This window comes from Acomys russatus, chromosome 9 (genome assembly GCF_903995435.1).
Source record: "Acomys russatus chromosome 9, mAcoRus1.1, whole genome shotgun sequence".
Taxonomy (NCBI): Eukaryota; Metazoa; Chordata; class Mammalia; order Rodentia; family Muridae; genus Acomys; species Acomys russatus.
The window spans coordinates 52,769,330-52,795,481 of record NC_067145.1 but is presented as its reverse complement, the minus strand read 5'-3'; the positions used below and the strand labels follow the sequence as shown (position 1 = coordinate 52,795,481).

The 26,152-nt window shown below is 46.1% G+C and overlaps 2 protein-coding genes across 3 annotated transcripts in view; both read left to right on the top strand.

Moving 5' to 3' along the window:
• Positions 1-26,152, top strand: part of Prpf18 (pre-mRNA processing factor 18) — an 807,949-nt gene that overhangs the window by 385,676 nt on the left and 396,121 nt on the right. Inside the window, exon 1 of one of the 2 annotated variants that reach the window (XM_051151337.1) lies at positions 25,661-25,670. The exons of the other annotated variant lie outside the window; for it this stretch is intronic. The gene's annotated coding sequence lies outside the window, so the exon portion shown is untranslated. Of the gene's footprint in view, positions 1-25,660; positions 25,671-26,152 lie in introns of those variants that run through there. 2 annotated transcript variants of the gene reach the window in all.
• The window catches only part of Optn (optineurin), a 37,459-nt gene continuing 32,091 nt past the window's right edge, over positions 20,785-26,152 (top strand). The window contains exons 1-2 of the mRNA XM_051151347.1: positions 20,785-20,991; positions 22,005-22,207. Of these exons, the coding sequence (XP_051007304.1) occupies positions 20,826-20,991; positions 22,005-22,207 (369 nt within the window). The 5' untranslated portion in view covers positions 20,785-20,825. The remainder of the gene's footprint in view (positions 20,992-22,004; positions 22,208-26,152) is intronic.

The window sequence follows — 26,152 nt, the reverse complement described above, 5'->3', positions numbered from 1 at the left end:
CTTGGGAGGTAGAGCTAGGCAGATCCCTGTGAGTTCAAGGCCAGCCTAATGTACAGAAGGAGTTCCAGGACAGCTAGAGCTACACACACACACACACACAGAAAGAGAGAGAGAGAGAGAGAGAGAGAGAGAGAGAGAGAGAGAGAGAGAGAGAGAGAGAGAGAGAGAGAGCAAACAAACAAACAAACAAAAAACCCTGTCTTGAAAAACAAACAAGAAAATAAAGTATATATGTTTGGAGGGGCGGTGGTACAAGATTCAACAGGTAAGGGCACTTGTCACCAAGCCTAAGAGCTGAGACCCATTTCCAGAACCCACATGTTGGAAGGATGTCCACAGCTGTCCTTGGGTCTCTGTGGGTTCACAATCTCAGAGGCTTTTGTTCCTCTATCCAGACACATTAGGCCCAGGAGTAAGGCAGAGTTAAGTCTGCCACACCAGTGGAAACACAGTCCAGGAACACTGCCTACCCTGTGTCAGCCAGGTGGCGCCAGTGAGCTCAGAATCATTCCAAAACAAAACAACCTAGATTGAGTAGATAGGACCCACGATAGCCGAGGAGTTATTGACAGTTGAGGTAGGAGCACCACACTCAAATAGAGGGCTCCAAATCCATGCTGGGTTTTTTGTTTGTAAAATCATGTGTGAGTAACTTACATAACTTTTTTCATTTTGTTTTTTTCATACTCAAAAAAAATGAAAGTGAAAACACAAGTTGATGAGAGTCTATCATTGTGAACATTTTCCTGAAACCTTTCAAATTAAGCAGATTCTGTGATTTATTGGATGTTTAAAAGCAACCACATCAGAATTTATGTATTATCACCTAAATACAGTAGTTTATTTACAAAATTTTGTCCATACCAAGCCCCTTTAAGAAAATGGAATTATTTTGCTATTCTCCCATGCGTCTACAAGTAGAACATTATGATAGGCAGATTTGGGCCCAGGGGTCCTGCTCAAACTAAGGCACCAGCCAAGGACAATACAGGCGGTAAACTTTAAACCCCTACCCAGATCTAGCCAATGGACAGAACAGTCTCCACACTTGAGTGGAGAGTGGGATATGACTTTCTCACGTACTCTGGTGCCTCACATTTGACCATGTCCCCTGGAGGGGGAGACCTAGTGGCACTCAGAGGAAGGACAGCAGGTTGTCAAGAAGAGACTTGATACCCTATGAGAATATACAGGGGGAGGTAATCCCCCTCAGGAACAGTCATAGGGGAGGGGAATAATGGAGAAATGGTGGGGGGGGGAGGAATGGGAGGATACAAGGGATGGGATAAACATTGAGATGTAACAAGAATAAATAAAAAAATAAAGAAAGAAAGAAAGAAAGAAAATGGAATTATACAACATAGTAGTATGATTTAATGACAAGACTTAAGTCAAGTGTGGTGGTGCACACCGTTAAAACCAGCACCCTGGAGGCAGATGGATATCTGATTTAGAGGCCAGCCTGGTCTATAGAGCAAGTTCTAGGTAAAGGTTCCTCTGGTGAACCATTCCTTTGTAGAAGGTTGAAATCTGTACTAAAAGGTTATGATGAGTGAAATCTGTTTGCTGTGGAGATGGAATCATGATTAGAGATGTTGGCAATTTAAGACCTGCTGAAAAAAAATAATAAAATATTTTTTAAAGACCTGCTAACGTAAGTGAGTACACAAACCTTGCTAATATTTTTTTCTTTACCCTGACCTATCCTTACTGGTAGGATCAATGTTTGCAGTATTTGGTTCTGGTTTAATGAGCCAAAAAAGTAACTTTGTGCTATCAGAATGTCATCCAACCTTATATTTACTTTATTATCAATAATGGTGAATAAGCTGGGTGGTGGTGGCACACGCCTTTAATCCCAGCACTTGGGAGGCAGAGGCAGGTGGATCGCTGTGAGTCCAAGGCCAGCCTGCTCTACAGACCCAGTTCCAAGACAGCCAGAGCTGTTACACAGAGAAACCTTGTCTTGGAAAAAAAAAAAACAATAATTGTGAACAATGGTCACTAAATAGTTTCATATTCCTTTTTAAAAATCTGATGACAGAGAGATGGAATGTTGTATAGCAAGCACCACATGGCCTTGGGGTATTAAACCTTCGATATTTGCCTTAATTTTTGTATCTGATAGTCTCCTACTATAGGAATTTTTCAACTACATGGCTAAGCTTAGCATGCCTCTAGGCTCCACAAACCCTAAAGCTAAGAATACTATTTTATCTGAAACTCATCAAAGAGATTTTCTCCCATCTTGCTGCATGTAGCTCATCTCTCCAATGTCCCTACTAACAGAAACAGTAAATTAACTCATTTATGATTTTCTTTTGTTCTGTCATTATAATGTTCCTGGAAATCTGTGGTAGCCCCATCTTTGTATGCTACATGTTACTGGGAAAACTGGGATCCCTCTTTTGGTATTCTTAGTCTTGCTCATAAAAGAATTTAAGAATGGCCTTAGAAGAAAGCTTGAGAACAATTTTATTAGCGTTAAAACAACAACAACAACTCCAGGGCAGGCAAGCTGTAAATCTACACCCCACCCTCTAAGAGGATGATGGAGAAAAGGAAGCAATCCACACTGTTTGAGTTAAGCCAGCATGCTGGGTAATGATGGTCAGGCACGCAGCAGACAAGAAACCGAATGGCTACAGGTGGTGGGTGGGTGCTTCAGAGAAAGAGAAAGGAAGCCCACCGTGTCAGGAAATACTTAGGAAAGAAATAGAAAGAAGGACAAATTTCTCAGAGAAGTAGGCATGTGCACAGCTATGCTTGAAAGGTATCAAATTCTGGTCCCAGACACTGAGATAGACTGTTGTAGGGTAAGGTATTTAATAGAAAAATTATTACTGCATGAACAGACAGATCTACAACAGTGTGGCAGGGATTCTGAGGAGAGTCAGGCCCTCATGCCAAAGACAGACAGCGTGGCAGGGCTGTGGTAGAAGTGGGGTCTTTTTTTATACCTTCCTGAGGATGGAGGGAGTTTCATAACACAAGCCTGCAGCGGGGTTGTCTGATTCCAGGAAGGAGGCAGGAAACAAGGTGGGAGCAGGAGGTGTAGCCACCAACATCCCTGTTGAAGTAAACGTACTTCCCCAGGTGGGAGAGCCTGACATCTGGATGTCTGTTAACTAGAGTGACATACAATGTCTATAGGGTGCAATAGGACTACTGCAGCCATTGTGGCCCAAGCAGCAGCTGGATTGCAACATTATACCCTTACACAGCTCCCTAAGTAACTGCACAGAGAGCAGAGATTCTGGGAAAGAAAAGCACATTATCTCATTAATAGGATAATTATTCCTCCCATCTATTTGGCACGGCTTAAGAGGAATCTATCAGCCTGAAGGCGGGTCTCTTGGTCTCTTATAGTTACGGTTTCTGTGGCTGTGATAAAACACCATGACCAAAAAGCCAAGCTGGGGAGGACGGGGTTTATTTGGCTTACACCTCCACATTGTGGTCCATCATTAATGGAAGTCAGGACAGGAACTCAAACAGTAGGAACCTGGAGGCAGGAGCTGAGGCAGAGGCCATAGAAAAGTGCTGCTTCCTGGCTTGCTTGGCCTGCTTTCTCAAAGAACCCAGGGATACCAGTGCTGGGATGGCACCACCCACAATGCGCTGGGCCCATTCAATTCCTCATCAATCACTAATTAACTAAAAATGTCTACAGTTTGGCATGATGGTGCATGCCTTTAATCCCAGCATTCAAGAGACTGAGGCAGGCAGATCTCTATGAGTTCAAGGTCAGCCTGGTCTATGAGAGTCCAAGACAGCTAAGGCTATACACAGAAACTCTGTCTCCAAAAAGCCAACCAACTAACCAACAAACAAACAAAAATGCTGGAGGCTTGAGAGATGGCTCGGAGTTTAAGAGCACTAACTGTTCTTCCAAAGGTCCTGAGTTCAATTCCCAGCAACTACATGGTGGCTCACAACCATCTATAATGTGATCTGATGCCCTCTTCTGGAATGTAGCTGTACATGCAGGCAGAGTACTGTATACGTTATAATAAATAAATAAATCTTTTTTTAAAAATGTCTATATCCTGATTTTTTTTAAAGATTTATTTATTTATTATTATGTATACAGTGCTCTGCCTGCATGTACACCTGCAGGCCAGAAGAGGGCATCAGACCACATTATAGATGGTTGTGAGCCACCATGTGGTTGCTGGGAATTGAACTCAGGACCTTTGGAAGAGCAGTCAGTACGCTTAAACTCTGAGCCATCTCTCCAGCCCCCTATATCCCGATCTTATGGAGACATTTCTTCAACGGAGTTTCCCTCCTTCCCGGTAACTCTAACTTGTGTCAAGCTAAATTAAAACTGGCCAGCACACTTGACTAGGTGATCAATGAGAGTGACATTTAATGGAGGAGACAAAGATACCACTAACCGGATGGAGATTTCATTCATTCAGCTGGGAGGAAATAGCTTTCCTTGCAGGACCTCAGTAGAACCCTGACTTTCAATACTACTGTAGCAATATGTCCGTACATTTTGTGCTGTGAAGTGTTATTCAGACTAACTTGAGTCTGTACTTCCAGGCATAGCTATCTCAGAATAAATGATTCCATTTTACTTCCTTTAAAGCAAAATTGTGGCACATGGTTGTAATGCCAACATTTTGGAGATGAAGGTAGAGGCAAAGTTGCTAGCCTGAGGGTAGCCTGGGCCACATTGGAAACTCTTGAAAAAAAAATAATCCCAGCATTTGGGAGGCAGAGGCAGATGGATAGATGTGAGTTTGAGGCCAGCCTGGTCTACAAAGTGATTGTAGGACAGCCAGAGCTATTACACAGAGAAACCCTGTCTTGAAAATAAAAAAATAAAAAGGAAAGAAGAGAGTTGTCCTTTTACATTGACTTACCAGAACTGGCTCTAATAATCATGATGTTACTGGCCCAAGCTGGCTGTTCACCCATATCTTGGGCAAGTTAAGTTTAGAAACAATGGCCTTTTGTTTGGGTTTGGCTTAAATTCAAGAAGTTGATTTGACAGAGAAGAAATGGGGGCCCTTGTCACAAAGCCTCTCCTGGGGGACTCAGGGGTACAAGGGGTTTTCACAGAGAGAGAAGAGTAGGGAAAGCTAAGGGCTAAGCAGGACTCTGCCTTGCCAGGCTAGTTATCTCCTCCCCCTCTCTGGCCAGGACATCGTAATAGACTTTGGCCTCCTGGGACTGGTTCCAGTGTTTTTCATAAGCATGTGCTGCAATGTACACCTATCTCACAGGGATTTACAAAGCCGGTGACAAAGGAGGAGACATCACCAGGGCCAGCAGAGGTTCTGGGTTCCGAGACTCTAAAGAAAGTCCATGGAGCAGCTAACATCTTAGCAAGAGGACTAGGAGAGGCCAGAAGGGCAAAAGGCAGTCAGGAATCGTGACCTTCCCCGCCAGTCCCTAGGCTGACACTAAGTGCCAGCATTGTTCTGTTTACACATGTTACACACAGGTTAGTTTAAGGATGCTAAGTAGAACCTGAGTGTGACTGTGATGGTTTGAATGAAATGTTCCCCATAGTTTCATGCAATTGAATACTCGATCCCCAGTTGGTGGTTGATAGGGAGGTTAACAACGTGTGGCCTCAATGGAGGAAGTGAGGTGGGGGTTGGCTTTGAGGACTCAAAGCCACTAGTGTTCCCGGTTTCTCTGCTTCCTGTTTGTGGATTGAGATGTGAGCTCCCTGCTTCTGCTTCAGCTAACATGTATTCTGCTCCTGCCATGCTTTCCCACAATGATGGGCTCTCCAGCCTTCCTTCTGTAAATTGCCTTTTAGTCACGGTATTTTGAAGTGATCCTCATGAGACAGCTATTGAAAACCATGCTGATTAAACCAATGAACGTTTTTAATCTTTTTACTAATGGCTGGACCAAGAGCAGGCTCCTGCCTCTGAAAACTCTCTTGGTGCCCAAATTGAGGGGCAGAGCATTTTTAAAGGCAAAAACCATAAATCCCATAACTTACATCAAAGTTGGACAAGGGCCAGAGTAACCTTGAAATGCTCATTGCTGGCAGAGCATAGCAATTACTTCAGACGTAACATGACAATTATATTTGATCTAAATCTTCTTTAGTTAGTTTACTTTAATTGTTTTGGTTAATACATCTGGGCTATGGTCAAGGCCATGGAAATCTCAAATGTGTTCCCAAGGCAGATGTGACCATTCAGGGGAGTAGGGTTGAAGGCGGAAAATTTTCTAAGCAAACGCAAAATGGAGTCAGAACAGGATGGCATTACCTTAGTCATTCCGTTTTAACACAGCAATAGAAAAGTAACTACGACAATGAGGAATGCCATTCTATTATCAGCCCAACATGTTAGGATCTCATTCAGGAGTTTAGTCCAGAACAATGGTGCCACCTAACTTTTAACATGTAGAGTGTGACTCACTCCAGGCACTCTTCCCCATCCTTAAGTAATAGGTGGCTTCAGAACCATGAATTTCGGGGATTTTAAAAGAGTAACATGTGTGTAGTTTATAGAACATTGCACTCTCCAGAGGTTCTGAAGCAGTTCTCGCACAAGTTAATTAATATAAATCAGGGCATGGTGTCAAATGTCTTTACTCCCAGGATGGGTAGGAGGGTGGCCGGGGTAGGAGGGTGGCCGGGGTAGGCAGATCTCTATGAGTATTAGGCAAGGCTGGTCTGCATAGCAAGTTCCAGGCCAACAAGGGCTGTATAGCAAGACCCATTCAAAGAGGGAAAAAAAGATGGAGGTGAGGGGGAGGAGGAAATGGAGATTTGCGGGACATTTGATCACTTTGTGAACCCTGAGATTGTGAAGGAGGAAACCTGTTTCTTGTTGTGGTATGGCTCAGCCCTAGCACAGACCTTTAACCCAAGAGCTCTCTGTAAGCAAGAGCTAAATAAGGCTAACCAGGAGTCAAGAGGTACAGCAGGCAGCCAGCTGTCAGGGAGGGAACACAAGAAAACACAGGAAGGAGGGACATTGAGTTGAAGGGTATTTAAGGCAGTGTGGAGAAGGAGAAGGGGCTTTTTCCTTCTGGAACATCGACTGAGTAGGAAGGTCAGCTGGGTGCTTTCTCTGCTTCTGTGAGCTAGTGGGCTTTCACTCCAGCATCTGGCTCTTGAGTCTTTATTGGTAGAATCGAACATTTGGGATTTTGTTTAAAAACAACAAGAAGATGAAAAGGAGGCCAAAGCAGAAGCAGCAACAGCAGCAGCAGCAGCAGCAGCAGCAGCCACTGCACAGCCCCAGCACCCCAACAGCCTGGACTGGTAATATGCTAAGAAAGCACCTGGGACACTGAGGCGGGAAGATTGTGAGCTGCAGGTCAGCAGACTTCATAGGGAGTGCCAAGCCATCCTAAACTATGAAGTGAGACACTGGAAAAAAAAAAAAAAAACCAATATGTGTAACTAAATAGTCCTGGTCAGGGTGTGTGGTTTGACTTAGCACTCTCAGTTCTGGTTCTGCAATGTGATCCACAGAAGACCCTATAGTCACGTATAGAATCAAGCTGGGTCTGAGGAGACAACTTCTGGTTCAGGGTGTGGCAGTGTGGTCATCTTGGATAACTGCCCAAGAGTGACGCACAGAAAGATAAACATCATGAAGATTGTGTAGCTAAGGAGCGTGTGTGTGTGTGTGTGTGTGTGTGTGTGTGTGTGTGTGTGTTGGGGGCTGGTGGAGTACATTCCAGGAAGAGAACATTGTTGGACACCACCTTGAGTGCTTTTTCTGCCTGAAGCTGCCCTCCCTCTCCAGGTCCCGGTAAGCCAGGGTGTGAGCTTTTCCCTACAGCCTCCCAGCTCCCCTGCCCATCACTTTACTTTACCTTACCATGGTTTAAAATAGAATCACGAGAAAGTTATAGCAACTCAGCGTAACTATTTGTCAGGGGGGGGAGGGGAGGAAAGAAGAGATGGGAGAGGAAGGAAGGAAGGAAAGGGAAGAAAAAGCGCGGAACTTGAACTCCTCTGTAGTAGTAATAGTAGTCGTCAAAGACAATTTTGAATTTCTGGTCCCCGGATGCTAACATTTCATGATTACGGGTGATAAGCATTCTTGTATGGGTGAAAGCACACCAGATGATAGGAACCATTCTTTGGAAAATGAGCTAATTCAAGACACATTAAAGCATTTAAATGCAGGTTTATTGGCAGCAGTTCTCGGTGGGTTCATCGGTCCCAAAGAACAGGGCCAAAGAAGTCACCAATGGGGGGGTGGGCAAAGAAGTCACCATGGAGGGGGGACAAAGAAGTCACCATGGAGGGGGGCAAAGAAGTCACCATGGAGGGGGTGGGGGAGCAAAGAAATCACCATGGAGGGGTTGGGGGGGCAGAAAAGTTAGTATGCAAAAAGGAACGAGAGAGAAAAAATGCAGAAAGAAGAAGGGGGGCCACCCCTGGGCTAGAGAGTTCAGGGTAGAGGGTGGGGTGTGCCAGCCACGCCCTGTAGCAGGTAGGGATCTAAGGATGCTGGGAGAGCTTGGAGGTCAGGTGCGCCTTGATTCAAAAGGCACTTTAGCTGCTTGTCCTGGTTCTGGAGCCCAATAATAGGATTCCAGTAAGTGCTACCAGGTGGTGCTTACAATGCTGGGAATCAAATCCAAAGCTCATAAATACCAGGCAAGCATTCTACCAACTACATCATCAACCCAAGAGTTTCTAGGTATCTAAATACACAGGGCAAGGAGGCTTCTAGCACAGTGGGGAGAGGACACACCCCAAGTCCACAGGGACAGGATCTTCTGCTTTAGGAGTGCTTCCAGACCTATCCCTACATAATTCCCAATCTAGCTGTTTATGTGTATCTGTCCAAATATGCTTTTATAATAAACTGGTAAACATTTTGGTTGTGAGCCTATGGCTGAGCCATCTCTGCAGCCTTTTTTTTTTTTTTTTTTAGACAGGGTTTCTCAGTGTAACAGCCCTGGCTGTTTTGGATTCACTTTATAAACCAGGCTGGCCTTGAACTCACAAAGATTCACCTGCCTCTGCCTCTCCAGGGATGGGATTAAAAGCATGCGCCACCACACCCAGCTAAGATTTTTCTTTCCTGAGACAGGGTTTTTCTGTTAGCTCTGGCTGTCTTGGACTAGCTTTGTAGACCAGGCTGCCCTTGAACTCACAGCAGTCTCCCTGCCTCTGCTTCTGCTTCTGCCTCTGCCTCTGCCTCTGCCTCTGCCTCTGCCTCTGCCTCTGCCTCTGCCTCTGCCTCTGCCTCTGCCTCTGCCTCCTGAGTCCTGGAATTACAGGTTTAGCCATCAGGGACATGCAAATCAAAACAGACTCTGAGATTCCATCTTACACCTATCAGGATAGCTAAGATCAAAAAACTCAAGTGACAGGACATGCCGTCAAGGATATAAGAAAGGAGAACACTCCTTCACTGCTGGTGGGAGTGGAAACTTGTACAACCACTTTGGAAATCAATCTGGCACTTTCTCAGAAAATTGGGAATAGTGCTACCTCAAGACCCAGCTATAACACTTCTGGGTACATACCCGAAAGATGTTCCACCAAACAACAAAGATATTTACTCAATTATATTGATAGCAGCCTTATTCATAGTAGCCAGAAACTGGAAACAACTCAGATGTCCCTCAACTGAAGACTGGATAAAGAAACTGTGATACAACTACACAATGGAATACTACTCAGCTATTAAAAACAAGGACGTCATGAAAATTTCAGGCAAATGGAAGAAGCTGGGAAAGGTCATCCAGAGTGAAGTAACCCAGACCCAGAAGGATTTGTATGGTATATACTTACTTATAAGCCATATAAAACAGGATAGCCATATTACAATCCACCGACCTAAAGAATCTAAATAACAAGGAGGACCCTAGGGAGGATGCTCACCTCTCATTCAGAAAGGAAAATAGAATAGACACTGGAAGCTATTGAAAAGAGGGAACAGGAAGGGAGCCTACCATAGAGGTCCCCTGAACGACTCCACCCAGTAGGAAATCAAGGCAGATGCTAAGACTCACAGCCAAACTTTGGGTAGAATGCAGGGAGTCTTAAGGAAGAATGGAGGGACAGAAGGACCTGGAGGGGGCAGGAGCTCCACAAGGAGACCAACAGAGCCAACAAATCTGGGCCCAGGGGGCCCTACAGAGACTGAAGCACCAAACAAGGACCATGCATCTAGAGGACCTAGGCCGTGTCGCCTGCTTTATGATCACTTCCCCCTGGCAGGGTGCCTGACTATGCCACAGAGAAGAGGATGCAGGCGGTCCTGATAAGAGTTGGTAGCTGGGGTCAGTTGATAGGGGAGAAGGGCTCCCCCTCTCTGAAGACTAGGGGAGGAGCATGGGGGGGGGGAAGGAGGGCGGGTAGGAACCGGAGGAGATGAGGGAGGGGGCTATGATTGGCATGTAAAGTGACTAAATTTTTCAAAAATTTAATTAAAAAAAGAAAAATAAACTGGTAAACATAAGTGTTTTCTTGAGTTTTGTGATCTGCATGGCAAATTAATAAAATTCAAGCAGGAGATCCTCAAACCCCAATTTACAGCAGGTTAGTAGGACAGACACTAAGGGAAAACAGCCTGGGCCTTCCAGTGGGCACTGGGAGGCTGGTGCAGATCTGTAGGGTGGCATTCTTACCTGTGGGCTCTACCACTACATTCAGGTAGCCGGTGTCAGAACTCAGTAGAATGACATCCCCTGCAAATACAGTCAGTGGTTGGTAGGAGAAGTGACCAGGGGTCAGAGAAGTCTTCTGTGTTGACTGTGTCTCCACAATCAGGAAAATGGCAGGTCCCTCTTGACACAACTTCTCAGACTTGCTATGCCCATTAACATTTGAGGCCAGGTCTTGGGACAGATAGCAGGTGATCTGGTCTATGTTAGACTGGGCTGTCCTTTTCTTGATGTTAATTCCTGGCGTTTCTTCCTACCTGTAGCAGGTAGGAAGATGCTATCAAAATCACCGGTTCCTTATCTCTGTTGTAGCCCTTTCCTCAGTAAACAAAATTCTTCCCTGGTTATGACATCCCTTTCACCTTGAGCACAAAACCTGACCTCGCACTCTCCTCTGAGCCACCCGTGAGGCAGCCCAGTTTCCACCTACTTACCTTTCACTGGGGTCTGGTTGCCAAGGCAACGCTTCCCAGAGCTCACCCTTCAGATCAAATGCCATCTGTGTCCTGCGATGCCACCTTGCTGATGCCTCCTCGGGGGACTGGGGATGCACACCGGGAGGTTCTCTATTTTCTAGCTTTCTGTTCTCCAGTCTCTGCAGAGGCATCCTACCATATGGCATAGCACCATCACAGTTAAGACCGTTTCCTGCGTGCCATCCAAATCAAATCATCAATCTCACCTGTCTGGGTCATCTGAAGCAGCCTTATGTTAATGGATCAGGGCCAACAAGAGCATTCTGCAGGCCTGTTTTCCTCTCTCTCTCTCTCTCTCTCTCTCTCTCTCTCTCTCTCTCTCTCTCTCTTGCTCTCCTCTTTCTTGTTTGGTTTTTAATTAAAGCCTCCAAAAGAGGATAGAGGATCAACAGGAGGATATGCTTAATTGTAAGGTTTAAACACACACTCAGGTGGGAGTGGGCAGAAAGATGAAGGCCTTGCTCTGAGGGTGCCTGAGACCCTTCTGAAGGGCTCATAGTCACCATGTGATTCTGATCTTTCCCTATAGACACAGAGAAGCCCAACTCGGCCCATTTGACCTAATAGTTTATTGTAGTTAAAGCCTCGTGTCTGACACTTCAGGTTCCTCCCACTTCACTCTCGCCAGATCTCCATCCCTAACTAAGCGTGGGATATAAGTGCAGGGTTCAGGAAGCGATTCAGAGGGGCCGGGCGTTGGGCGTGGTTTCCCAGGGGCGTGTCCGGGTGGGCGTGGTCTGGGAAATTCCCCGGCTAGGGAGGGCAGCGGGCGCTGTGGTCAGCTGGGTGGCGCCTGGCGGGTCGCGAGGCCGCGCGTCACGGTCCGGCTGCCCGGTCGCCGCCCCCCCGGCTGGTCCCAGGAGGGCATCGGCTTCCAGAGCTCTGGTACTGGGACAAGATGTCAACGAAGCAGTGACCTGAGAGGAGCGCGTCCCTGTGGCTGGTGAGCCGGGCCGCGGGTGGCGGGCGCTGGCTGAGCGCGGCGACTGTCCCCAGCGAGCTCCACTCCATCCTGGCAGCGGTTCTCGCTGCCGCCGCCTCCGGGAGCCTGCCTCGGGGAGGGAGGGTGACGAAGCTGGGGCGGCCCTCCTGTAGGATCGCTAACCTGGGAAGGCTTCCAAGGCCCAGGCTGATCCTGACCTGGAGTAAAAGAACGGCGGGGATGTGAGTGCGGGGGGGGGGGGGGGGGGAGAGGGGTAGGGGGGTGCGGTGAGAAGGGGTTGGTGGCCGCCCCAGAGTTCATCCCTCTTTCCCCAGGATGGTAAAACACTGGCTTGGCCGGTTGCAGATGACTTCCAGTTCAGGTCACCTAGGTGGTTTGAAGGTGAAGTCCCAGGTTGAGAGTGATTAAGCAAGCAGTGGGTTCGTTTTGAGGAGGAAGTGGTTAAAGGTACTGCCACAAGGAACGAAGACACTTTGAATGAGGTCGCCCAGGAACAGTGAAGAATAAGAGAGACACCCCTTGCCATAGCGACAGGCTTACAGAAGGGTACATAAACTTGTGTCTGTCTGGGAGAGTGTGCTATGTCCATGCATGTATATAAAGCCGTGCACGTTTAGGGAGGGGGGGAAGAATGAGATAATGAGGGTGAATTTAGTAAAGCTGGGAACTTTAAGGGAACTGTTTTCAGCACAGGCAATGTGTAAATTGGAGGCAGTAAACAAGCCTTGGAGGAAAATGAAACCCAGCCCCTGATCTGGCCTCACTATCAGGACTCCCGTGCAGGAATGCATGTCAGAGGTGTTGAAGATAGAAATGGGGAATCTTATGGAGAGCCTCAAGAATATAACATAAGGCAGTATTGGGCCACCGAAGCCTTCGGAACTAACCCCAAAGCTGCCATTTTATGCAACGCGCCAGTTTGTTCTTTGGACCTAGGGAGAGCAATAAGGAACCCTATTGCCTCAGGGCTGATAATGGGGTAGAGCTGGACAGATCGACTACTGCCAGAGACTGCCTTTGATTTGCTTGGACAAATGAAGCTTAATTGTGGATTGTGCGCATGTTTGACCTGTTTACACTGAGCCGGTTTGAGCAGTACTTTATGTATTGTGTGCAACACCATTAAAGTAACTACATTACAACTGGCCTGTAAAGTGCATTTTACGGGACTCGGTTACTATCTTCCTCCTGAACTCCTTCATTTACTATTACATAGTTGCCCTGGCCATGAAATATGCCCACTAATCCTCAAGTCTGTTCCTCTGACTTTTTGTTATAGAGACTTAGCATATGAATGAATTCTTTGGATTGTCTGGAAAATCAAAGTCTAAAAGAAACCAAACCCTTTAAGTTGTATTCTACTTATTAATTCTGCTCATGGGTGCATGTTTGTGTGTTCGCTCGTGTTCTGTGCACAGCAGGGGACAGTCTGTGGCACTCAGATACACCCACCCGGCTGGCCTGAAACTCACTTCACAGACCAAGCTGGCATTGAACTCACAAAGATCTGCTTTGCTTCTGCCTCTCAAGTGCTGAGATCAAAGGTGTGCTCTAACACACCTCTCAAAATCTTTTTTTCCCCTTAATTAAATTTATTAAAGCTTCCTTTGCTTCTGCTTTGGCATATGTGTAATAATGTGGTGCTGGAATAAACATATATTATATATACATTTTACACGGACATCCACATCCACATAGATTCTTTTGCAGTGGTAGAGAAAGATAGTTCTTATTTTAAAAATAAGTTTATAAAGTTGACTTCAAGATCTGGAGTGAATACCATAGACCTGCAGGAGACTCCTAACAATACTAACTTGTGGGGTGGGGCTTGTGCTTGCACAGCAGAGAGCATTTTACAGGTGTAGGACTTAAATAGACCTCATGAAGCTGTGTTTTTGTCTCATTTCAACAAACACTTACCCGAAGGCTGCTGTGTGCTAGTCTCTGGTAAGGAAAAGATGGAAAGGATGTACTTACTAGGCTGGCCAAGGAGCTGAAATGCCAATGGCTCTCAGGGGCTCGGAAGAGTTGCCTCTCCATCAAATGTCACATTTGAGTTGGACATTGAAACTGTCCCGTGGATGTGTGCCAGAGCAAATGACAGCCAGACATATTTCTGAGGCAAAGGACACCGCAGCGGCAAGGACACAGAGGCCAAGAATGCATGGAACCGTGAACCCTTTAATGTGGTATTTGTGGCTTGGTGGCAGGGGGTGACATTGATGCCTATGGATAAGTAAGCCCAGAGCCTGAAGAGAAATAAAAATAAATAACTCTCATAAACCCCAATGGCAATGGGGCTGAAATGGAAAGAGAAGAATGCTATTAAAATCTATTTAACAAGGACCTGGTGGTTTTTAAAATTTTGTCTGTCTCACAATACTGAGGACACAGCAGTAGACAAAATAGGTGAAAGTTGGACACTGCCAATCACAGGCAAAATAGAAGCCCAAGTTTAAGCCTTTAGGGCTGGAGAGGAGATGGAGAGGTTTGGGGTAGAAGTGACTGGACTTGATGATCCCTTTAGATTTGGGAGAATATGGAAGGGAAACCCTGTCTTGAAAAACAAAACAAACCTTCAAGACCAGGTGAAGTCTGTTTCTGTTTCTCATGTATTAGTAGGGCACGAAATGGCCTTGCGTGGCCTTCCTGATGGCATTCCTAACAAGCAACCGCGAGACTTCTTTTACTCCAGAAGTAAGATGTGTGTGCTTCCTACCTTCCTTTTGGAACAATGGGTTTAGTCACGTAATCACAGAATCTCCTCAACTTCCCTTTACTTAAATTTATATATTTATTCTGTCAGTATGGGTGTGAATGCACAGTGCCCTGGCACGTGTGAGGAGGGCTCAGGCCAGCTTGTAAGAGTCAGCTCGCTCCTTCTGATACCGGATCCTGGGTATCAAACTAAGGTGATCAGGCTCGGCAGCAAGTGCCTTTGCCTGTTGGGCTATCTTGTTGGCCCCCTTCAGCCCCTTTTGTGAATGGAAATTTCAGTTTACTACAGCCCACTCTAGGCTTTCTTCAAGGAACAGGTTTTCATAGTTTAAAATGAATTTACCAGAGCTAAAGAGGTGGCTCAGCAGTAAAGAATACTTTCTGCTTTTCTAGAGGACCTGAGGTCTGTCTGTAGTCCCCACTTAAAGCAGCCCCAGCTCCTGGAAATCCAGTGCCTCTGGCACCTGAGGACAACTGCATTCACATGCACATACCCACATGGGAACACACACACACCTACACATAAATGAAAAATAATAGTCTAGCATGGGCTAGCACTTAGGATTCCTGGTTTTCACCCAGGCAGCCTGGGTTCAAGTCCCGGTGTGGGAACATGTAATCTTTGCACATGCCTGTAATCCCAGCATTCAGGAAGCAGAGGCCAGTAGATCTCTGTGAGTTCGAGGCCAGCCTGGTCTACAAAGCAAGTCCAGGGCAGCCAAGGCTACACAGAGAAACCCTGTCTTGAAAAACAAACAAACAAAAAAAACATTATTATTATTATTATTATTATTATTATTATTATTATTATTATTATTATTACTGTTATTAAAGAAAAAACATTCATTTACCCATGGAGGGATTGAACCTGTTAATACTATATCTGTAAATCTAAAGACTCATCTACACCAAGGAAAAGGACTGAGCTTATTTTGCATCCAGTGTCCAGTTGGTGGACGTTGGCGTCAAGCAGAATATGCTGGGCACACAGCCTTCTGGCTGTCAGTGCCATCTGGTAATGGGAGAGACAGTGCCTACTGGGGTGGCGGGCAAGGAGTCTATTGCTCAAGTGTCTCAGCCCACTCTGGGCAGCCACGCATCATGGAAACCACACAGACAGTCTTGTACTGAAAAAGAAGTCAGCGTAGATTCAGACCAACTCAGGAAAGAGATTTGTGCCCGCGTCTATATGGTCAGCTCGTTACTCTGATTACACAGTTAGGAACATGGGGAGCAGATCTGGGGAATAAAAGCTGCAGATACCCTTCTGACTTTCTACCTTGCTAGTTCCCGGTCTTTCTTGTTGGTGAAATCCTGACAAATCCTGTGCTCTGTATTGCATCCTTCCATTGTTAAATAGCTTTTGTCTATTTACTTTGAATCTGGGCTTGATCTATAGCCCAGGCTGGCCTAGGACTTCTGCCTCAGCTTCCCAAGTGCTAGGATTACAGGTGTGTACTGCATGCATGCCTAAAATTTTTGTTTGCTTGGCTTATGCTAATTTCTTGATTGGTTGCTTCTTTCCTTCCTTCCCTCCTTCCTTCCTTCCCTCCTTCTCTCCTTTTTTTGTCTCATACCATAGCCTTTGATGGTCTGGTACTCACTATGTACAGATAGACAGACGGATGATAGATAGGATAAAAATGTTGAAAAACTCTGAGATTTGAGTATGCTCTCACTACATTAGATCAGCTGGTATTTCACATGTGCAGCAGTTATCTTCAAACTCAGTTATCCCCCTGCCTCACCCTGCCTTGTGCTGGGTTACAGCCATGTACCCACCGTCCCTTCTTTCTAAATGTCTTTGCCTAGAAATGGCACTTCATATCCAGATCAGTTGGCTTCTTGGGGGAACCTTGCAATAAATAATTCTATCCAGTTTTTGCAGTCTCTGAAGATACATAAAAGACACATGTGTATCTCTGCTCAGTTTAACGTAGTTCAAGAGGAAGTTAAGAACTTAGACATTCAGGCACTGGTGAGTTTGTTTAAAAAGTAGAGGCTCTTGCTGCTAAGCTTGAGGAGCTCATCTCCATCCTTGGGACCCAGGTTGTGGAAGGAGAGAGAAAAAATGTCATTGTGCGCTGGTGTGTGCATGTGAGCTCTCTCCCTCTCATACACACACAGGCAATAGATAGATAGATAGATAGATAGATAGATAGATAGAAAGAACAAAGATGTTTAAAGACTTTGAGATTTAAGTGTTCTCTATGTTCTACCATTAGATATTTCATGTGTGCACCATATAGTGATAATTCAAATTGGTATCTTCTAAAGGACCCAAAAATCCTGAAGTGTCTTTTGAGTCTTTCACTGTTACTTTAACTGATTTTAGTAAACAGTAGTATTTGAATGCTCACATCTGCCGTATATGCTAGCTACTTATTCACATGACATTTGAACTACAGAATTAATTTTCCTAACCCCATTTGACAAGGTGACTAGATGAGTATGTATTTATAAGAATGGTTGGTGTAATGGCGGGACTAGCAGGGGTTTGGGGTGAGGGATGCTGAGCATGCCGGTGTTGAAGGGTGGAGGTGGGACTGTGACCTCTCTAGTTATGCATCCCTTTTAGAGTTGCTGAGCTGAGGACCATGAGGAGCACTATCTACTGATGAGTCAGTAGTTGCCTGTGGAGGTCAGCTGCCCAAGGCCACACACTTGGCGGTTGGTACAACTGATTCTTTTACTGTCTCACCTAGCACAGCCCTACTTTCCCCACCCCACCCCCCCCAGTATTGTAACATCTGGGCAACCTGGACCAGTTATTGATGGAACTGTGAGAACCAAGGCCAGCTTTCCTGTGGTTGCATCTGTAGGTTTAGTGAAGCTGCAGATGGAGGTCAAGGAAGAGACACTGCTAAGCAGTCTTCAGAACGGTCCTCTCCCTCCCGTTCTCATCTTTCTCCCTTCACCCCTTCCTCCTCCTCAGCTCTGCCACCCGCATTCCCCCCCCCCACCCCGACACACACACTTCTTTCCTTTTCTTTTGATAAATTCATAGGGAGATAACTTGCTGCTAGACACAACTATAGTGGCATGCCTGTTATCACCACCAAGGAGGCTAAGATAAGGAGCTTACCAGTTTGAGGCTAGCCTGAGCTACATAGCTAGCCTTCCAACTAGTCCTGCCGTCCAGCTTGCTCTCAGGATCCCATCTCTGCCTCCCAGATGCTAGGATTACAAGAGGCCGCCATGCCTCTCTGGCTTTACATTGGCTCTGGGGATGCAAACTCCAGTCCTCATGGTTTCACAGTGAGCACTTGACCCTCCTGGACCATCTTCTCCTCAGCTCCCATGACTGACTTTGCAGGGGCAGGTTTTCACCCTGTAGCCTACAGTCGTCTGAAACACATGATCTTCCTGCCTCAGCCTCCTAAGGCAATGGATAGGTGTCCACCACCATACTCAGCTGAAAAACATGAATGTTATGGGAAAGGGTTTCCTAAGAAGGGTGTAGGGAAGGCATCTGAAATCAATTCAATTAGGTCAAACCTACATCCATGCAAGAGGCTCGCAGGTGAGCAATGCTGTGTCCGTGTTCTCCCTCTGTGGAGTTGCCATCCTCCCTATGTGCTTCATGGGATGTTTTGCTAAGTAACACTGCCAGCCTGCAGTCCCCGTCAGTGGTAGTGCTGTGATTTTTTTTCCCCCAAGAGAGGGTTTCTCTGTGTAGCCTTGGCTGTCCTGGACTTGCTTTGTAGACCAGGCTGACCTTGAACCCACAGAGATCCACCTTTCTCTGCCTCCCAAGTGCTAGGATTTACCTACAAATTCTTCAGTCTAGAAGCTGTGCACCTGACCCTTGACTAGAGAACCTGCAGAGATCCAGGACCCTGCCTCCCGAGGGCACAGAGAGCAGCTCTCATCCTGTGCACCTGGTCTTCCTTTCATATGTAGGTATTAAGCATACATACCGATGTATGGCGTGGTTACATGGCAGAAAGGGTGGCTCTCCTGCCTGTCAGAAGAGGGACTGATTTCATGTATAATGGACTACAACTCACTGGAGCCACGTAGGCACCTAAATCCTGAGGAACTGGCAGTCTGAGACTGTGGTCCAGACGTGGTGCATGCCTTTAGCCCCAGTACTCCTGACGTAGAGGCAGGCAGACTGCTGTGAGTTCAAGGCCATCCTGGTCTACAAAGAGAGTTCCAGGACAGTCTATTACACAGAGAAACCCTGTCTTTAAAAAAAAAAAACAACAACAACAACAAAAGAAAGAAAGAAGGAAGGAAGATTGTGGCCAGGCATGGTAGCACACGCCTTTAATCCCAGCACTCAGGGAGGCAGAGGCAGGTGGATCGCTGTGAGTTTGAGCCCACCCTGGTCTACAGAGTAAGTCCAGGACAGCCAAGGCTACACAGAGAAACCCTGTCTGAAAAACACAAAAGAAGAAGAAGAGAAGGAAAGGAGGAAGAAAAAGCTGATGATGATGACTGTGTACCGGGGCTGTGGCTCAGTGGTAGAGCACTTGCCTACCATGCTTGAGGCTCTAGATTTAATTCCTATTGAGAGAGAGGGAGAACTCACCAACACCTGCCCACCTGCCTTCTTCATCTCAGATGAAGAAGCCCCATGTCTTTTGTGGCACCAGTGGCTCTCTGCTTTATCAGAGTTGTAGGGTGAGTATCAACACTTGATACTATTTATTGCATAGATGGATTTTAAATTATCTTATAATTAATTATTAGAGATAAAATTGTAAGTTTTTTAAAATTTATGTGTCTGTGTGAGTACATACCCTGTGTACATGTGTGTCTCTGGAGGCCAGAAGAGGACTTCAGGTACCCTAGAGCTGGAGTTACAGGCAATTTTGAGCTAGGTGCTAGGAGCCAATGAAGAGTGAGTGCTTTTAAATACTGGGCCATCTCTGTGGGCGTAAGAAATAATATTTTTTAAGGCATCTCTCTGGACTTCAGTCATTTGCCTTTTTAGAGCAGGGCCGTTCTTGATGGGCGTATCTATCATTTTCATGGAGTGCAAAGGTAAATTTTTTGCCTGAAATGTGTGTGTAGCCAGTCACTGGAAAGATGTCCATGTTTGCCTGAGTAGGTAATAAAGAGGTGGATTTGTCATTTACTCTTATGTATGTGCCTTCATTGGCATGTCTATGAAATAAAGCCATATACATAGAAGTATTCTTAGGCTATGCAGGAGGATATACAAGCTGCTTTAGGGTTTTATGTGTATGCACTGATAAATATCGTATCAAAGCTTCAATAAAAATAAAAATTTACTCACAACTTTCTTGTGTTATAAGATAGTGTCTTCACATCAGCCTTGCTTTGTGCCACTTCTGACCTTGGGCGAGCTGCTACCCCTGCTTCCTCAGCTGAAGGTCAGGAGGAGCCAGTGACATGTCTGTTGGAGGTGTCAGCACATACTATGCCCAAGAATTGCCAAAACCAAACATTACCCTCCTCTTTTTCTTTTCTTTTCTTTTTCTTTTTTTTTTTTTTTTTTTTTCTTCCAGTTTTTCGAGACAGGGTTTCTCTTGTTGCAGCCTTGGCTGTCTTAGACTCACTTTGTAGACCTGGCTAGCCTTGAACTCACAGAGATCCACTTGCCTCTGCTTCCCTAAGTGCTGGGATTAAAGGCGTGTGCCACCTTGCCTGGCTCCATTCCTTTTTAATCAAAGATAAAATATGGAGATTTTAATAGCTTTCAATAAATATAAAATATTCAGAATTCAGTAGCTTTCAATAAGTATCAACTATGAAGATTTTAATAGCTCTCAAACAATTCACTCAAAATCAGGATATTTGAACTTAGAGATTTCAGGGCATTTATGTAGTGATCCTTTGCCTACAGATATTACCCTGATCACTACCACATCCTGCACTACCCCTTATTTCCAGCTCTGCCGCTTTCCACGCGTGGTCCCGTGAGGTTGGGCAGTGTACCTGGATGCTAAAGGGAAAGTCTTCACAGTGCAACTGGAGGGAAAGCCAGCAGCCTTGGGAATAACTGCAGCCCATCACTAGGGGAATTGTGGGCCTGTGGCAGACTGGCGACAACTGTATGTTTAGCTTGTGGCTTTTCCATAGGACCTGTCACCATGTCCCAACAACCCCTGAGCTGCCTGACTGAGAAAGGGGACAGCCCCTGTGAGACCCCAGGAAATGGACCTCCCACTATGGTTCACCCCAGCCTGGACACATTCACCCCCGAAGAGATGCTTCAGCAAATGAAGGAACTGCTGGTTGAAAACCACCAGCTGAAAGGTGAGCGGGGCTGTCGTCTGGACTCGCCACTCAGGAAACACAATCCCTTCTGAAGGTGGCTTTGTAAGTGAGGTCCTTTCTCAGCCTGTTTCCCTTAGTGCGGAAACAGCACAGCAAGACTCCAGGCAGGGCTAAGAGGCTTTCTGTGTACATCTGTTCACAGGTCAGACTAAAAAGTAGTCTGTTTGGGGGCTGAGAGTGTCGATCAATAATAGAGAGCTTACCTAGCAGGGCACAGCTCTGGGATGAATCCTTATCACTAGCCAAAAAAACAAAAACAAAAAAGCATTCTGGCTCAGGAAATAGTATAGTGACATTTACTCCATTTCAAAGGAAAGAGGCTGGGGGAGGGGGCACCTCTGTGATTACAGAGTTAGCTGTAAATATTACTTGTCAGGAGAAAGCATTCTGAGCTAGGCATGATGGTGCTGCAACCTAGCTCCAGAACAGAGGCAGGGGATTCCAAGTTCAGTGCTACCATGTGCTACATAGCAAGTTCAAGGCCATCCTGGGCTCTGTACATAGTGAAACTTTGTTATCCATGGAGGGATTAGCCATGGCTGATCAGACATTATAATCAAAGAATGATTAAGACCGCCCTCAGCCTTCTGGACTCCTAGTCATTAATAGGAATTTATTTCCCCACATCAGTTTTACTTGGGGGATTTTGTTGTTTTGAGCTAGAATCTCATGTAGGCCTGGATGGCTTCCAGCTCACTATGTACCTGAGACTTTCCTTTCCTGCCTCTTGCCTCCCACATCTGGGAGTACTTATGAGCCACCATTCCTGGCCTTATTGGACCTTTAAGCGCTAGCAGTGATGTTCTAGGTTGTCTGTGAGCAAACCCTGCTCACATCACCGCAGTCTTTTCCTACTGACACGCCCCTCCAGGCCACTGGGACATGCTTAGATCCTGAGCCCCACAGTATTGAAATGGCCAGAGAGGAGGGCTGACTCATGAAATTCCATCCATTCCCTGGTGGGTGACTTCCTCTCTCTGAACCTCAAACAGAAGCCATGAAGCTAAATAATCAAGCCATGAAAGGGCGATTTGAGGAACTTTCGGCCTGGACAGAGAAGCAGAAGGAAGAACGCCATTTGTTTGAGACACAGAGCAGAGAGGCCAAGGAGCGCCTCAAGGCCCTGAGTCACGAAAACGAGAGACTGAAGGAAGAGCTGGGAAGACTGAGAGAGAAACCAGAAAGGCCATCTGAAGTGAGTACATGAGGCATTGTAGTTTTATATTCTTAGAATGTAGAGCTGTTGTATGACCAAACTTTTCCTGAGGAGATACTACACACAAGGCTACTCATTCCCGGATAGGGAACTCACAGCAAACCAAAGTATGGATACCACCAAAGTCCAACTTGGTGAACCATGAGGTTTTGTTGGGATTTGGGTTTTTTTTTTTCGGGGGGGTTTGGGTTTTTTTTTTTTTGTTTTTTTTTTTGTTGTTGTTGTTGTTAAAGATTTGTTCATTACATATACAGTGTTTTGCCTACATGTAGGCCTGCACACCAGAAGAGGGCACCAGATCTCATTATAGATGGTTGTGAGCCACCATGTGGTTACTGGGAACTGAACTCAGGACCTTTGGAAGAACAGACAGTGCTCTTAACCTCTGACCCAGCTCTCCAGCCCCAAACCATGAGTTTTTTTTAGGGATACTTACAGGAGTATGGGTGAGGAGCTACTTACAAGATCAGAAATGAATCAAAGACAGCTGCGTCATCAAGGCCTACCCCAGCATGGATGACAGCTCACAAAAGCTGGGAAAGCTGGAGCGCACAGAACAGTCCGCAGGCAGCTCAACAAGTTGTCCAGCGTCCTTCCCAGGTGGCTCCGGTCAGAACCTCTTCTAGCCACCTCGACCGGTTTCTGCTTCTTCCAGGCAGCTGGTTTCATCTCAGAGTCTTCGCAACTCAGCCTTCTTCTCTCTAAAGGGGACTCAACTTTTATTGCTTACTTTGTCAGGGAGGGACTAGTGATTTTGGTCAGTTTCAGGGACTTCCCGAAGCTGTTTTGAGTTGTTTGCTTTCCTGCAGGAAGGGATGTTTCTATCTGGGAGGTCATACAACAGCAGTCGAAGCTCATTCGTCTGACCTATTAGATCAAAACCTTCCATGGTTCAGGCTGGACTAGTGTTTTACATGGTCTTGGTGTGGTTTTGCTGGAAACATTGAATGGTTCACACATACTCTCTGTTGGGGAGGGATATGTGTAAGGCCAAAGCTGAGGAAACGGCTTAGTCTGTAAAGTGCTTGCCGTGCAAACACGAGGACCTGATCTCCAACCCTCATATAAACTCTGGAATAGGAGGTGTGCGCCTGTAAATTCAGCACTGGGGGTCAGGTTCAGTGAGACCTTGTCTCAAAAAATAAGATGGAGAGTGATCTAGGAAGACAGCCCATGTCGATCTCTGGCCTCCATAACACACCCCCACATGCATGTGCACCTTCACACACATGTGTACATGCCCACATGAACATACAGTTACACATGTAACTACAATGTAATCCCAGCACTGTGGAGACTGAGGCAGGTGGCCTGAGAGCCCAGAGCCAGCCTGGACTACATAGTGAGCCCAGGCCAGAGCGAGCCTGGACTACTTAGTGAGTCCAGGCCAGGCTGGGTAATGTGAGACTCACTATCTCAAAAAACCAGAACTAAAACCATATTCAGGTTATAAACCTGTGTTTCATAGTCCTTGAAAGTGGTAGGTGGCCCTCTGCCTGGAACCACCCAAGTGTTCGTTTGTGGTTTATATCCCTGATATAAAATAGATTCTACAAGTGGACCTTGAGATGTTTACTTTTTGGCCTTGTTATCTTGTTACGTGGTAACTGTTCCCTTTATGGTCTGCTAAAATGACTCAGCTGTGCCCCATTATGATATGCAGGCTGCCATGCTTAGAGAGGAAAATGGTTACATTTTGGTTGACCTGTGAGATTCATTCACCCTAAGAATGCGTGTCAGAGACATTTTAACATAAGACAAACCAGGGCATGCTTGCTCCCAGCTGGTTCTCCAATGCTGCGGCTTCATCTAGGTGACACCACTGTCCACTTCCTGCCAAACCTCACACTTTGCCCTTCAGAAGGACGGAGCACTGGGCTGTGTCAGATTATTAATGATTTTTCCTGAGAATTTACCCTGAATTTTATCTTCTGCGGATGCATAAAAATGGAAACAGAGAAGTAAAACAAGCAAGAAGTAATGGAAAGAAAATGATGTCGGATGATTTAAAGCGTGATAAGGCTAGCCTCCCTCTTTCAAGACAAGCTCTTTCACTGGCCTGAAGCTCACCAATTAAGCCTCAGATTACAAGCATGCACCACTGCACCCAAAATTTTTACACGGATGCTGCAGATCAAACCCAGGCCCTCGCACTTGCAAGATGTGCACTTTATCAATCTGGCCAACCCCCAGACCCACCCGCAGGACTCCTTTAGCTGAGAAAGGGTTTGGCTGTGTAGGCTGGTTGGCCTGGAACTTGCTATGTAGCCCAGGCTGGCTTGAGCCACTGAATCTCTTGCCTCTGCCTCCGGAGTGCTGGGGTTACAAGTGTGTGTCGCCGTGCCTGGCACATATCCCAGACATGCTGAGAGCCAGGCTTTGCAAATCTCCCAGGTGTGTTCTTATTTCATCAGACAGGCAAGGCTAACCATCACAACCAGCCCAGCTTTAGGCCGAAGGAAACGGGTCCATGGAAACACAAAGGCCTGTCTTCCATGAGGCCAATGGCAAGAGCCCAAAGCTGGTAGATGGTAATAGTGGGTTTGAGCTAGCGATGGGCGAGAGAACCCGCTGTGGGTTTAGTGCAGGCAAAGAATGGAGAATGTCAATGATAAAACAAAGAGGATTTTTTTTTTTTTTGGTTTTTCGAGACAGGGTTTCTCTGTGTAGCCTTGGCCATCCTGGACTCACTTTGTAGACCAGGCTGGCCTCGAACTCACAGCGATCCACCTGCCTCTGCCTCCCGAGTGCTGGGATTAAAGGCGTGTGCCACCACGCCTGGCTAACAAAGAGGAATTTAAAGAGTTCTCATACAGGTTCTTTATGGCCAAATAAGTGGATTTATGATTTTCCACAGGTAACTGGGAGATCTTTATGATTTAGGAAAAGAAAATTAACCTAATAATGTGAGATTCTAATGTCATAGCTTATTATGCCAGGTCCTCAGACACTTGCTAAAGCTGTTCCCTTCCCTTCTACCAAGTTTGGGTGTAGAATGTTTTTTAATTAACTCATTCACTCATTCTTCTCTTATACAATACCTCCTGACCCCAGCCTCCCCTCCCTCCACTCCTCCCTGCCCCACCCAGATCCACTGTTTCTCGTCAGAGAACAGCAGACTTCTCAGGGATATCAACCAAATACTGTATAACAAAAAGCAATGAGACCAGGCACAAACCCCGACACCAAGGCTGGACAAGACACCCCAGTAGGAGGACAAGTGTCCCAAGAGCAAGCCAAAGACTCAGAAATACCCCCACTCCCATTGTTAGGTGTCCCAGAGAAAAACCCAAGCTAAACAACCACAGCTCCACACAGAGGACCTAGCACAGACTCACGCAGGCTTTGTGGTTACTGCTTCAGTACCTGTGGGCCCCTGTGAGCCCTGCTTAGTTGGTTCTGTGGACAGTATTCTCTTGGTGTCCTTGACCCCTTGGGCTCCTATAATCCTCCCTCCCCCTCTTCCGTGGGGTTCCCTGAGCTGTACCTAATGTTTGGCTATGGGTCTCTGTGGCCTCTCTGATGACGACGGGGCAAAGCACCAATCTATGAGTGTAGCAGAATATCGTTAGGAATCATTTCATTGACCAGTTGTAGTCTATCCGAGGTCTCTGCTCTTTATCGCCCCAGCAGAGCAGTTGGGCTTTTATAGTTCACAGGCAGTTGCTTATCTGTGTCACTGAGATTAAGAAATCAGATGGAATAGAGCCCAAGGCCTGGGGTAAGCCTTGGCTCTGAGGCTTCCTGGTTTGGTTCTGTTCTAACTGGTTACTCTTTGTCTTCATTTATTAAGTGAGTCTGAGGATTGAGTGAATTAGTTCCTGTAGAGCACTCATGTCAGCAGTTGGCATGGATCATTGTATCCACTCTTATCTGGGAACAGTGCATGTATCCTGTGTGTGTGTGTGTGTGTGTGTGTGTGTG